Consider the following 11,538-nt stretch of genomic DNA (forward strand, 5'->3'; position numbering starts at 1 on the left):
AGGTAGAAAGTACCAGGATACACTGTGGTACAAGTTGAAAAGCCTGAACTGTCCCTAACTTAAACCATCCATCAAGGCTTGTGTTTCTCCAGTAGTAAGGAAATCTGTTATTGTGAAGAAGCAGAAGCCCCTGAACAGAATTGGAAGTGGATGAACCAGGGGTGTCCAATCCCGGTCCTGGAGGGCAATTCCACTCCAGCTTTAACAGGTAACGTGAGATAATGAACCACTGCAGGGTCCGGATGGTTTAGTTTCTTCAATGAAACCATTTATAACAGGGTTGGAACAAAGACCCGGACTGGAAAAGCCAACTTTAGCCACCACTGGTTTGCATGCAGCCTTTCAGTTATACAGTTGAGCCATTGTCATGAAATTTGTTAGTAGCATTATTCAACACACAGTAAGACGTTGACAATAGCAGATTCAAGAAGGGGCGAAATGGGTATCTCGGTGGCACAGTTCCTTTTTTTGCTCACATTTTATTGAGGGTTTTTAGAAAACATATCAAAGGGTTCACCAAGATTTACTTCTAAGTAACATAAGAGGGGAAAAACTACTCCAGACAGTAAAAATAAACCCATCACACAGAGAGACTCATAACCTGAGTTAAAGAATGACCTTACCAAGAGTTAGCACAAATGGAGAAGCATTTCTACACATGGAGTAAATGTGTCCAATCCCTTTATTAATCCCAGCGGGGAGGGGTACCCTCCACCCACAGGGGATAAGAAATCAATACGATCCGGGTGTGCTCTACCCCTCCAGGGTCTGTCACTCCCCTTGCTTTCTCTTCAGCTGGTTGAACTAAAAACATACCCTTAATGATTCTGGGTGACAGAAAGGATCAGCAGCTCTCCGCTGAGCTCTGGTGTCTGTGAAATAAGCACGGCCTGAATCATAGACTTCATTAGGATGCAATCAGATCCTTCTACTAAATCAAGGTCAGCTGATAGCTCACATAAACAGCGTCGTGCCCCTCTCTGTTTATAGAAATGATCTGCACTGCACAAGTAGGGAGGACATTCCACATGGCAGCTCAGTGTGAGGTTAATGACCTGTCAATCAATGGGAACAGGATGGCACAAGCAGTACCCAGCCTGCCCCTGACTGTCTTCTTAATATAGGAGGTGAGGGAACAATCCAGGGGACTTTTTACACCTCAGAGACCTCGTTAGAGCTCCCCGAATCACGTGTAACATCCAGGACACCAGAGTGCAGCTCTGCCTGTCCCCCTGCAACACTTCCCCCAGTGAAAGCTACAAATAACAATCTTGTGCTATTTCTTACACCCACTAGAGTGTTCCAGGGGCGCAGGGTAATGCTATGTGTTGTATCAGATATGATTCAAAGTTTCAGGATGTGAGGACTAACACAGAAAATAATATACAAAGTGCAGACCACATGAACACATCAGTAAAGACACCTAACTTTCTCTTTGGCCCAAACAGGGAAAAAAATAACTAGTCCTTCCAGAACCCTCAGCCTAACCCTTCCAGAACCCTCACCCTTCCAGAACCCACTGCCTCAGCCTAACCCTTCCAGAACCCACAGCCTCAGCCTAAACCTTCCAGAACCTTCACCCTTCCAGAACCCTCAGGGCTTAACCAAAGAGGTTCCAGATACACACGCTGGATTCAGTTCGACGCCACTCTTGTTTTTCACCTGGCTTTACTCTCCATTGTGTTCCCTCCATCGCTAGCTGGCATGACTGCCCCGCTAAAAACAACTCTGACCCCGAGCCCCAACCCAAACCAGGGTTGCCTGCTCAGTGAAACACACAGTCATGCCACTGGCATCCCGAGTGCTGCCAAGTCTACTGGACAGAGTTCAGAAAACAGTGTGCTGACAAACCCAGACCGGGAGAAGAAAAACTTTCCAGTGATGTGAGCATTGTTCAAATCCCTCCGAATAGTACAGCCCCGCGCTGAATGAAATCATTCTACTGATTTAAATACCCAGTGAGAGGGAGGGAGAGAGAGCGCCTTACTTCAGCGTTCCAGAACATTCAAGCGGAGGGGGGGGGGGGCAGGGGGGGGGGGGCTGGGGGGGCAGCGCTGGGTATTTAAGCGGGTAGCGCTGTGAAGAGACCGTGTACACACAGCACACTGGACAGCAGCAGCAGCAGAAGCAGCTCACTTTTGAAACGCTGAAGATGGACATTGCTATACAGAGCCCCTGGATCCGACGCCCCCTCTTTCCTTCCTGGTTCCCCTGCCGGATCTTCGACCAGAATTTCGGGGAGCACCTCTCAGAGGGCGAGCTGTTCCCCTCCTTCCCTTCCACGTTCTGGCCCAGATCTTCGTTCTTTCGGATGCCCAGCTGGGTGGATACAGGACTCTCTGAGGTAAGAACAGCCTAACCCTGCCAGGTGTATTTTGCACAGGGCACCCTGTGTGTCAGTATACAGGGACAGATCCATTTGAATAGGGTGATGAATACAACAACTGAGCTGCTCTCTCATTGTTCTCTATGGAGGGCTGCCGTCCTGTTAGAACAGAACTTTTTATCTATTATCTTTACTGGAATAAAACAAAGTTTTATAGAAAAAATCTGCACTATATATTATCTTTCTATTGCTGCACATATTTGCCAATGTATTTCACAATGCAGTTCAAAACAAACAGAATACAGTACTGCGATTCATCCAGTATATATATATATACACACACACACACACACACACACACACACACACACACACACACACACACACACACACACACACACACACACACACACACACACACACACACACACACACACACACACACACACACACACACTCACACACACACACACACACACACACACACACACACACACACTCACACACACACACACACACACACACACACACTGCATGTTGTTTACTGTTATTATTTTTGTTTTGGTCACTGTTTACAGTCTCAGATTTTACTCCAAGGACACTCCACAGGGCCTCAATGTAAACTAGGGAAAGAATTTCCTCAGTGGAATGCGAACCACCCACACCCAGTGACACAGCAATGGAGTGTAGTGTGGGGTTCCAGCAGGGGATAGAATCTCAAAACAGTGACACAGCAATGGAGTGTAGTGTGGGGTTCCAGCAGGGGATAGAATCTCAAAACAGTGACACAGCAATGGAGTGTAGTGTGGGGTTCCAGCAGGGGATAGAATCTCAAAACAGTGACACAGCAATGTAGTGTGGGGTTCCAGCAGGGGATAGAATCTCAAAACAGTGACACAGCAATGGAGTGTAGTGTGGGGTTCCAGCAGGGGATAGAATCTCAAAACAGTGACACAGCAATGGAGTGTAGTGTGGGGTTCCAGCAGGGGATAGAATCTCAAAACAGTGACACAGCAATGGAGTGTAGTGTGGGGTTCCAGCAGGGGATAGAATCTCAAAACAGTGACACAGCAATGGAGTGTAGTGTGGGGTTCCAGCAGGGGATAGAATCTCAAAACAGTGACACAGTATTTGATCTCCTGTAAACAGTGGCAGTTATAAGGGTGTTGTTTCCTAGCTCATCGAGCTATGAACAGTTCAAGTCTGTAAGTTTTCCTGTTTCATTATGAAGCTGTATACACATTCTCAGGTCAATCCCACAAGGCCTTCCCAAGCTATAAGACTTGCAATCATTCATGGGACTCTATGGGAACTAGACTAGAGCAATATGAAGGGCTAGAATGCCTGTTTAATGTGTAACTGTACCATCTGTCTAGACAAGCAATGAAAACTAAACTTCCAACAGGGCTTGGAAATCTCTAGGGCATTTCTGTATGTAAAAATGTGCTCAAATAGCAAGGAGTCGGGTCCTATTTGAACAATTTAACTGAAACATACATTGGGAGAAAAAAAACACATTTCCAATTCTAAAACTAACAAGAACTCACTCAGGACATGCTCACCAGCCCCCAGTGGTCTATAAGAACCCACTCAAGACTTACTCATCAGCCCCGGGTGGTCTATAAGAACCCACTCAAGACTTGCTCACCAGCCCCCAATGGTCTATAAGAACCCACTCAGGACTTGCTCACCAGCACCCAGTGGTCTATAAGAACCCACTCAGGACTTACTCACCAGCCCCCAGTGGGTTATCCCTGGCTTGGTCACTTGATCGGGTGTGTGATTGCTTTGTGAAGATATCATGCTTTTGCTTGTAGATGAAGGTGGACAAGGACAGGTTCATGGTCAACGTGGATGTGAAGCACTTCTCTCCTGAGGAGCTGGGAGTCAAGGTGAACGGAGACTTCATTGAGATCCGCGGGAAACACGAGGACCACCAGGTAAACACACGCCTTCCTCTCGCTTTCTCCTCACTGAAAGGGCATGAAGCCAGTCGCATAGCGCCAGACACAACATAGGTTTCTGCAAAGGTCACACCCTTAGAGCTCAGGTAATAAAAACAGGTGCTGTTTCAGAAGGACTATGAAAATGTGAGTAAAGAGCGCCAGACGGCCGTGCGTGGTGTTGCCACAGAGCTTTGTGTATCTTTATCACTGTCTGTATGGGCTGGAATGGGAATATCTCACAGGTCACCTCCCCTATCATCTCTGCACAGTTCATCCTCTGTGTAGTTATTGAGCTATCCTCCACGTTGATATGCAGATTGTCCCCCTGGACTCATTGTGCTAGACTGTCCTTGTCTCTCAGGTAGCCTGCTGCACTGTTTCAGTAAGGGGATGGCACAGAGCAGTGTCATGCAATCAGGAGCTTGCTATTTGGAATCCCAGCCGCACCGAGTTGTGCTCTTGGCTGAGGACACAGGGGCCATTGATCTTTACACTCCTGCTGGCTGGGTTGCCTCACCGTGCCTCAGGGACCCCAATTACAACCTTTACCACAGGGAAGAGGACATTCTCAAGTATGCTCACCTCACAGCCCTCAAGTCTAATAGCAAAGGCGGAGCGCTCTTTGAAACCCTGCTGTCCAGCTGAGTGGGGGTCTGGCTTGCTCTGGCAGTGTCTGATCGCTGCAGGGAGCCACACGTGCCTCTCCCTTTGCCCTCTGTAGGAAGCTGCGAGGGGCGATTCCATTGACAAGCCGGTGACAGGGACAGAAGGGCTCCGTTCTGTTGTAGTCCCCAGAAACCTGGTGCAGTATTTCTTTATATATATAATCTGTATGCAGTCCTTTACTAATTGAAATATTCACGCAGGCAAGGCGCGGGGCTAGCTAGATTCAAACCCTTATTATAACAACGACTAATACAAGGTTAGCAATAGAAACAGCAGCAGGCTCTGTGATCAGAGGTGCGGTTTGTGGGACTACTTCGGTGGGGGGCAGGGGTGGGGGGGTGCTTTCCTGCAGAGGAGCGAATTCTCACCTGCAAACTAGAAACCTGTGAACCCAAATTCAGTTCAGTTGCCTTTGTTAGTATAACGTATAGACACTGTATATAAACCCCACAGTCACCTATAGGGAAGCTATGAGAGCAAGCAGCACAGTGAAAGTGTTCCAGAAAACCCTCCTCACCTCAATACATTAGCAATGAAACTGCAGATCTGTTACTAGAACTGCATGTGTGTGTGTGTGTGTGTATGCATGCGTGCATCTGTGTGTGCGTGCGTGCGTGTGTGTTGCGCCTCTCTCCTGTACTCACCCCACCTCTCTCTCTCTCTCTCTCGTTGCAGGATGAGCACGGCTTCATCTCCCGAGAGTTCCACAGGAAGTACAAGATCCCAGCGGGGGTGGACTCTGCTGCCATCACTTCCTCCCTGTCCTCAGATGGAGTCCTGACAATCAGCGCACCTCGCAAGCAGGCCGACGCCCCTGAGCGCACCATCCCCATCACCATCACCCACGAGGACAAGCAGAAAAAGTAGAGCCCCCTCCTCCCCTCCCTCACCCTGTCCCTCTCCACCCTGAGACCAGGCAGTGATCACCCAAGCGCATCATCCCCATCACCATCACCCACGAGGACAAGCAGAAAGTAGAGCCCCCTCCTCCCCTCCCTCACCCTGCCCCTCTCCACCCTGAGACCAGGGTGTTTCTCTAGCTGTGTGTGCACACTGATGCATGACAGGCAGGCAGCTCCACTGTTCCCGGTCTCTGGTGTGCATGTCATAATAAAGCTGCCTCCCTCTTGGGATGTTGAAGTTACCGACCTGGCTGTTCTGCAGTGGGGGCCGCCCTCGTTTCCCCTTCTTGAACAGACTCATTAGATATGAAGCGAGTGGACCTTCGGTGCCAGGCTGTGTTCGGGTGGAGAGGTTCAGGGTGACGGGGTAGAGCTTGAAATCTGGTCTCAGTTTTTGCTTCCACTGTTTTTATTTTTGTGTTGTTGCTGCATAACCATACATTCCTGACAAGCCATAGTGGCCAGCGCTGTAATGCAATTAACACGGTGGTTTCTTCAATGTGTAGTAAAGCTCTTCTAAGGTGACAGGTGTTGTGTGATTATTTGTACACCATGCGGTCTGGACTGTGACACAGACAGGATGCTCATTGCTTCCTCGTTTAGTATGTTAAAGAATCCTGATTAGTTTTCAATTTAAAAACACAAGGCTTTCCTGCACATGCACCTCAATGGAGACTTTATTAAAACCAAACAAAAAGGGTTATATTTGAATGTGCTTCCACAGGAATGCAATGTATTAAACAGGGAAAACGCTTTTACAAAAGAGATCCGTCTCATTGTTTAAAGAAGTGTCCTTGTTTTATCTTAGCGTCATGACATGAGCTAAGAGACAAGCTGCACAGTCCCCCCCATCTCCCTTCCCCTCGTCCCCCTTGGCGCTCGATAGATGAGAGCTCACACAATTATACCAGAGCAGGGTTAGGTTTGGGGTGCTCCCGGCGCTCTCTCCTGCTCCCTCTCTCTCCGCGCCGCTGTGTTTGTAACCCCGGGATCAGTGTAGTCCAGCCGGTAGCAGGAGTTCGGGAGGTGAGGTGGCTGCAGCTCCGGCTGGTGCCCAGGGAAGGAATGCGCTTCTTTTTTAAACTCTGAACAGTAAAAGCACAGCTGGTTAATAAAAGCACGCAGTGTTTCACAAGAGCAGAACAAATATTAGGAATAAGAGGAGGCCCTTCCTGGCACGCCTTGTCTAACTGAGTCTAATCTGATCAGTTTTGAATGTCAATCCTGGTTTAGCTGATACTGCTTTGCCTGGTCAAATATTCTGCACATGTCCCATTACTCGCGTTTGCTTTTAGCTAACTGTGCATCTCATCCTTCACTCAACTTAAACTATATATCCAAAACTTCAAAACACAATCAGAATGCAGCAGACCTGCTGCTGTGTGGACAGCATGAAGTCAGCAGAGGTGAAGAAGCGTGTTTCTGGTAAAAACGCCAGGGGCCTGGAACACTTCAGAGCTGTTGTAGATCAAGCTACACTGTGGAGAAGCGGGTATGCTAATACCAGCACACTGTGGAGAAGCGGGTATGCTAATACCGGCACACTGTGGAGAAGCGGGTATGCTAATACCGGCACACTGTGGAGAAGCGGGTATGCTAATACCGGCACACTGTGGAGAAGCGGGTATGCTAATACCGGCACACTGTGGAGAAGCGGGTATGCTAATACCGGCACACTGTGGAGAAGCGGGTATGCTAATACCGGCACACTGTGGAGAAGCGGGTATGCTAATACCGGCACACTGTGGAGAAGCGGGTATGCTAATACCGGCACACTGTGGAGAAGCGGGTATGCTAATACCGGCACACTGTGGAGAAGCCGGTATGCTAATGCTGCACTATCTCAACCTCATTCAGTGCAAAATCAAATGAAAACAGAAACCTGCCTCTGATAGCCGGCTCTTTTCTTCCCTTGTCATAAGATGCAGAATATGTTGTGCCAAAATAATGTGAGTACTGCAGTCAACACAGAAAGAAAGAAAGGGTTACTGATTTGGGAAATCAAAAACTGTATGAAAATAGGGGGGGGGGGGTATGGTCTCAGAAGGTGGAAGATTTATAAAATATATCCAAACTTTAAGAAGCGGTTAACTTGGCTCAGTTGAGCCCGCTCTAAGGGAAGCGGGCTCTGTCTTACGGCCGGTTTCCAGTCCTGTACCTGTGAAGGCAGGGGTTTGCGCTGCGCCAGGCTGTGGAGATCGTGCTGCTCCTCGTTCCAGTTGCCGATCAGGGTGCGTGTGGAGCAGGCGTCCTCTTTCTTGGTGCAGCGCCAGCCGTACTGCTGGAACTTGTCGCTGTCACCCCAGTCGTGCCCCGTCGCCCTCATCGTGGAGCAGAACCGCGGCTCGGTGCCGGGCCTCAGCATCCTGAGCGCCAGGGAGAGAGTGCGTGTCCTTCAGAGCAGGATACAGGGGCGGTCCACAGCACGCTGCTCTCAAGTGCTTTCCATTACAGCAAAATACTATTCCATACACAAATACAGCATAATATAAAGCAATTACATGTATTTTATTTGAACCCAAATCAATTTGTTCGACAGGTTTTATTACACATTTTGCTTTTCTGTTTCCGTAGGCAACTAGGGAATTACATAAAAGTACAGTCAAGTAATAATTCAAACTTCAAACAAGCAAAACTGTAAAAGACAAACGCGCGAATCCAGCGTATTTACAAGAGCGACTCTGGGCTTCCACAGAGAAGCTGTCCGATCCCCCCACTGGTGAAGTGAGTTGCGTTGCTATAGTGAGTTGCGTTGCTATAGTGAGATTGCGTTGCTATAGTGAATTGCGTTGCTATAGTGAGTTGCGTTGCTATAGTGAGTTGCGTTGCTACAGGCCGGTTTGCAGTCCTGTAGCCTGTGAAGCAGGGGTTTGCGCTGCTACAGGCTGAAAGATCGTTCTGCTCCTCGGTCCAGTTGTGATCAGGGTGCGTGTAAAGCAGGCGTCCTCTTTCTTCATGTGCAGCGCCAGCCGTACTGCTGGAACTTGTCGCTGTCACCCCAGTCGTGCCCCGTCGCCCTCATCGTGGAGCAGAACCGCGGCTCGGTGCCGGGCCTCAGCATCCTGAGCGCCAGGGAGAGAGTGCGTGTCCTTCAGAGCAGGATACAGGGGCGGTCCACAGCACGCTGCTCTCAAGTGCTTTCCATTACAGCAAAATACTATTCCATACACAAATACAGCATAATATAAAGCAATTACATGTATTTTATTTGAACCCAAATCAATTTGTTCGACAGGTTTTATTACACATTTTGCTTTTCTGTTTCCGTAGGCAACTAGGGAATTACATAAAAGTACAGTCAAGTAATAATTCAAACTTCAAACAAGCAAAACTGTAAAAGACAAACGCGTGAATCCAGCGTATTTACAAGAGCGACTCTGGGCTTCCACAGAGAAGCTGTCCGATCCCCCCACTGGTGAAGTGAGTTGCGTCGCTATAGTGAGTTGCGTTGCTATAGTGAGTTGCGTTGCTATAGTGAGTTGCGTTGCTATAGTGAGTTGCGTTGCTACAGAAACACATGCGCAGGTGTAGCTTGTGAAGCGACTATAAAGACAAGGTTTTCATTAACCGGTGCTGGTGCATGAACTTGTGTAGCGATTAAAATAAACCGCGAAGGTATTGCAGAGAGAGCGGTACTTGCTTGTTTACAGTAGAAGTTAATATTTCACTCGGGTGAACCGGTTAATAATGAATACTCCCCGGCGACAAGATTCATTGGTGCGGTCCGTTGCCTTAGATACTAGTTTCGCCCGACGACGCTGCGTGTCACGTGTGTGTGTGAGTGTGTGTCTGTGTTGTGTGTGTGTGTGCTGTGTGTGTGTGTGTGTGTGTGTGTGTGTGTGTCTGTGTGTGTGTGTCTGTGTGTGTGTGTGTGTGTGTGTGTGTGTGTGTGTGTGTGTGTGTGTGTGTGTTGTGTGCGCTGTGTGTGTGTGTCTGTGTTGTGTGCGCTGTGTGTGTGTGTGTGCGTGTGTGTGTGTGTGTGTGTGTCTGTGTGTGTGTGTGTGTGTGTGTGTGTTGTGTGTGTGTGTGTGTGTTGTGTGTGTGTGTGTGTGTGTGTGTGTGTGTGTCTGTGTTGTGTGTGTGTGTGTTGTGTGCGCTGTGTGTGTGAGTATGCGTAGTATACAGCTTTGCACAGTGTTAACTATGCAGAGAAGCGAATACCGTGTGCATGCTGAGATTTCCACGCATAGCAGAAATCAGTAACATTGTTAAAGAGCTAGCTACTCGCCCTTTACATTTCACTGGTACAGGCCACGCACTCACGTACATCTCTGCTGGTGACAGATGAGTCTGCGCTGAAAGCTTTAGTTATAAATGCATGACTATAGTGCTGTTCTCTTTTTCTCACAGTTTAAAAATCACCAGCTTCCTGTGCAGAACTCTCAGGAGACACAGCGGCTGGATGCGGAGGGTGGAACTCCATTCCAATCACTGTGTCTCCTGGGATCCTCCAATAGGATTCCAGCAAAGAGGGACAGGCAAAGCATGGGGCAAGCTGAAAACAGTGCCTCGCACCACACTGTTCATATAAAGAACACACACATTTTGTTTCAGATGCGTTGATTGATTGTTTTATTTATGGACATCCAGCAATGCGCCGCTCGTTTTCCCTGCACTCCACTACGAGATGCACTGGTTGCTGAACGGGCATCAGGGAAGCTCAGCCGATGGCTTCCTCTGCTCTGCGGGCTTTAGTTGCAATAAAAGTCCCAGGGCTGGAAGAAACAAAACAGTGTTGAACAGATGCGCTTCCCAGCTCACAAACACCGTCAGTAACTCAAATAACAGGGTGTGTTTTTCAGGGATTTCTGATGGACGGGATGCAGGCAGGCTGCACTCACCTCTGTCATGACCTCGACGTCCCCTGGCTGCAGGAGCTGGGTCTCCTCCACCACACTGCTCGGGAAGAACCCCAGCCGGGCTTCCTGCTCGCTGTAATAACCGCTCTGGACCTGCAGGGAGAAGCAGGGAAACAGCGACACCTTGTGGACACAGCGTCGCACTGCAGGCACGCATGCATGTGAACGCAAGGACCTTTTTTTTCAACAGTTCTGTTGGGTTTGTGTTTCTAAGGCTCAGTTTACTCCAGTGTGATTTCAGAGTACGCAGATATTTTAAACCCAGCGCTATGAACAGCTGCATCCTGGTGCTTTGCTGGGGGTAACGTGAACACATGGAAGTGAACAAAATATATCAGCAAAGAACCATCCAGCGCAAGAAATGGGGAGCAGAGACCACTGCTAATAAACACTGGTAACAATGACAATAGAAAATATTAGCACTCGTGTAACTGTCAGGGTTAGCCTGCCCCCTCGTGGCCGCAATGCCCCAGTGACGCTCTGCACTCACACTGCCAGCCCAGAAGAGGCGTCCCCGGCCCTTGAGCTTTGAGAAGACGTAGATGACTTGGCCCTTGCGTATGGGGATGAAGCGACAGTCCGAGGGGTAGAAATCCTCAAGCGCCACAGCCATCGAGATGGGGTCTGCAACAAGACACAAGCTCCTTCAGGGGGCGGCTCCCAGCGTCGCCGATAAGGAGCAAGAGACACGGTATTCTGAGCGCGTCTGACCGCAGCGACACACACACGCATGCCGTGCTGTCTGCTCCCGCATTACACACAGAAACAGCGCGGCGTGAAGGCATTCACTGATCACTGCTCTTTAGCGTTGTATTGTTTGCTATGCCCCGTACGTACAG

At 48.9% G+C, this 11,538-nt stretch overlaps 4 protein-coding genes across 6 annotated transcripts in view; 2 read left to right on the forward strand and 2 right to left on the reverse strand.

Moving 5' to 3' along the window:
- Positions 1 to 2,089: 2,089 nt before the first annotated feature.
- On the forward strand, positions 2,090 to 6,365 carry LOC121304080 (alpha-crystallin B chain-like). 2 transcript variants are annotated; one of them, XM_041235046.1, is made up of 4 exons: positions 2,090 to 2,344; positions 4,144 to 4,266; positions 4,994 to 5,074; positions 5,614 to 6,365. In XM_041235046.1, exons 1-4 carry the CDS (start codon positions 2,153 to 2,155, stop codon positions 5,803 to 5,805), a joined length of 588 nt encoding a protein of 195 aa, XP_041090980.1. In that variant the 5' UTR covers positions 2,090 to 2,152; the 3' UTR covers positions 5,806 to 6,365. The 2 variants fall into 2 exon arrangements, with proteins under 2 accessions (XP_041090980.1, XP_041090981.1); XM_041235047.1 differs by lacking the exon at positions 4,994 to 5,074 and having other exon boundaries at positions 2,091 to 2,344.
- On the reverse strand, positions 6,128 to 8,668 carry c36h11orf1 (chromosome 36 C11orf1 homolog). 2 transcript variants are annotated; one of them, XM_041235048.1, is made up of 3 exons: positions 7,999 to 8,668; positions 7,727 to 7,796; positions 6,128 to 6,925 (listed from the first exon to the last, which is right to left on the reverse strand). In XM_041235048.1, exons 1-3 carry the CDS (start codon positions 8,203 to 8,205, stop codon positions 6,759 to 6,761), a joined length of 444 nt encoding a protein of 147 aa, XP_041090982.1. In that variant the 5' UTR covers positions 8,206 to 8,668; the 3' UTR covers positions 6,128 to 6,758. The 2 variants fall into 2 exon arrangements, with proteins under 2 accessions (XP_041090982.1, XP_041090984.1); XM_041235050.1 differs by lacking the exon at positions 7,727 to 7,796.
- Positions 8,669 to 10,395: 1,727 nt separating this feature from the next.
- Positions 10,396 to 11,453, reverse strand: mia (MIA SH3 domain containing). The gene is made up of 4 exons (XM_041234868.1): positions 11,428 to 11,453; positions 11,190 to 11,343; positions 10,682 to 10,792; positions 10,396 to 10,555 (listed from the first exon to the last, which is right to left on the reverse strand). The coding sequence occupies exons 1-4, from the start codon at positions 11,451 to 11,453 to the stop codon at positions 10,532 to 10,534; spliced, it is 315 nt and encodes a 104-aa protein (XP_041090802.1). The 3' UTR covers positions 10,396 to 10,531.
- A 68-nt stretch (positions 11,454 to 11,521) lies between these two features.
- The window catches only part of LOC121303967 (serine/threonine-protein kinase SIK2-like), a 13,101-nt gene continuing 13,084 nt past the window's right edge, over positions 11,522 to 11,538 (forward strand). Inside the window, exon 1 of the mRNA XM_041234869.1 lies at positions 11,522 to 11,532. Within this exon, the coding sequence (XP_041090803.1) occupies positions 11,522 to 11,532 (11 nt within the window). The remainder of the gene's footprint in view (positions 11,533 to 11,538) is intronic.

This window comes from Polyodon spathula, chromosome 36 (assembly GCF_017654505.1).
Source record: "Polyodon spathula isolate WHYD16114869_AA chromosome 36, ASM1765450v1, whole genome shotgun sequence".
NCBI lineage: Eukaryota > Metazoa > Chordata > Actinopteri > Acipenseriformes > Polyodontidae > Polyodon > Polyodon spathula.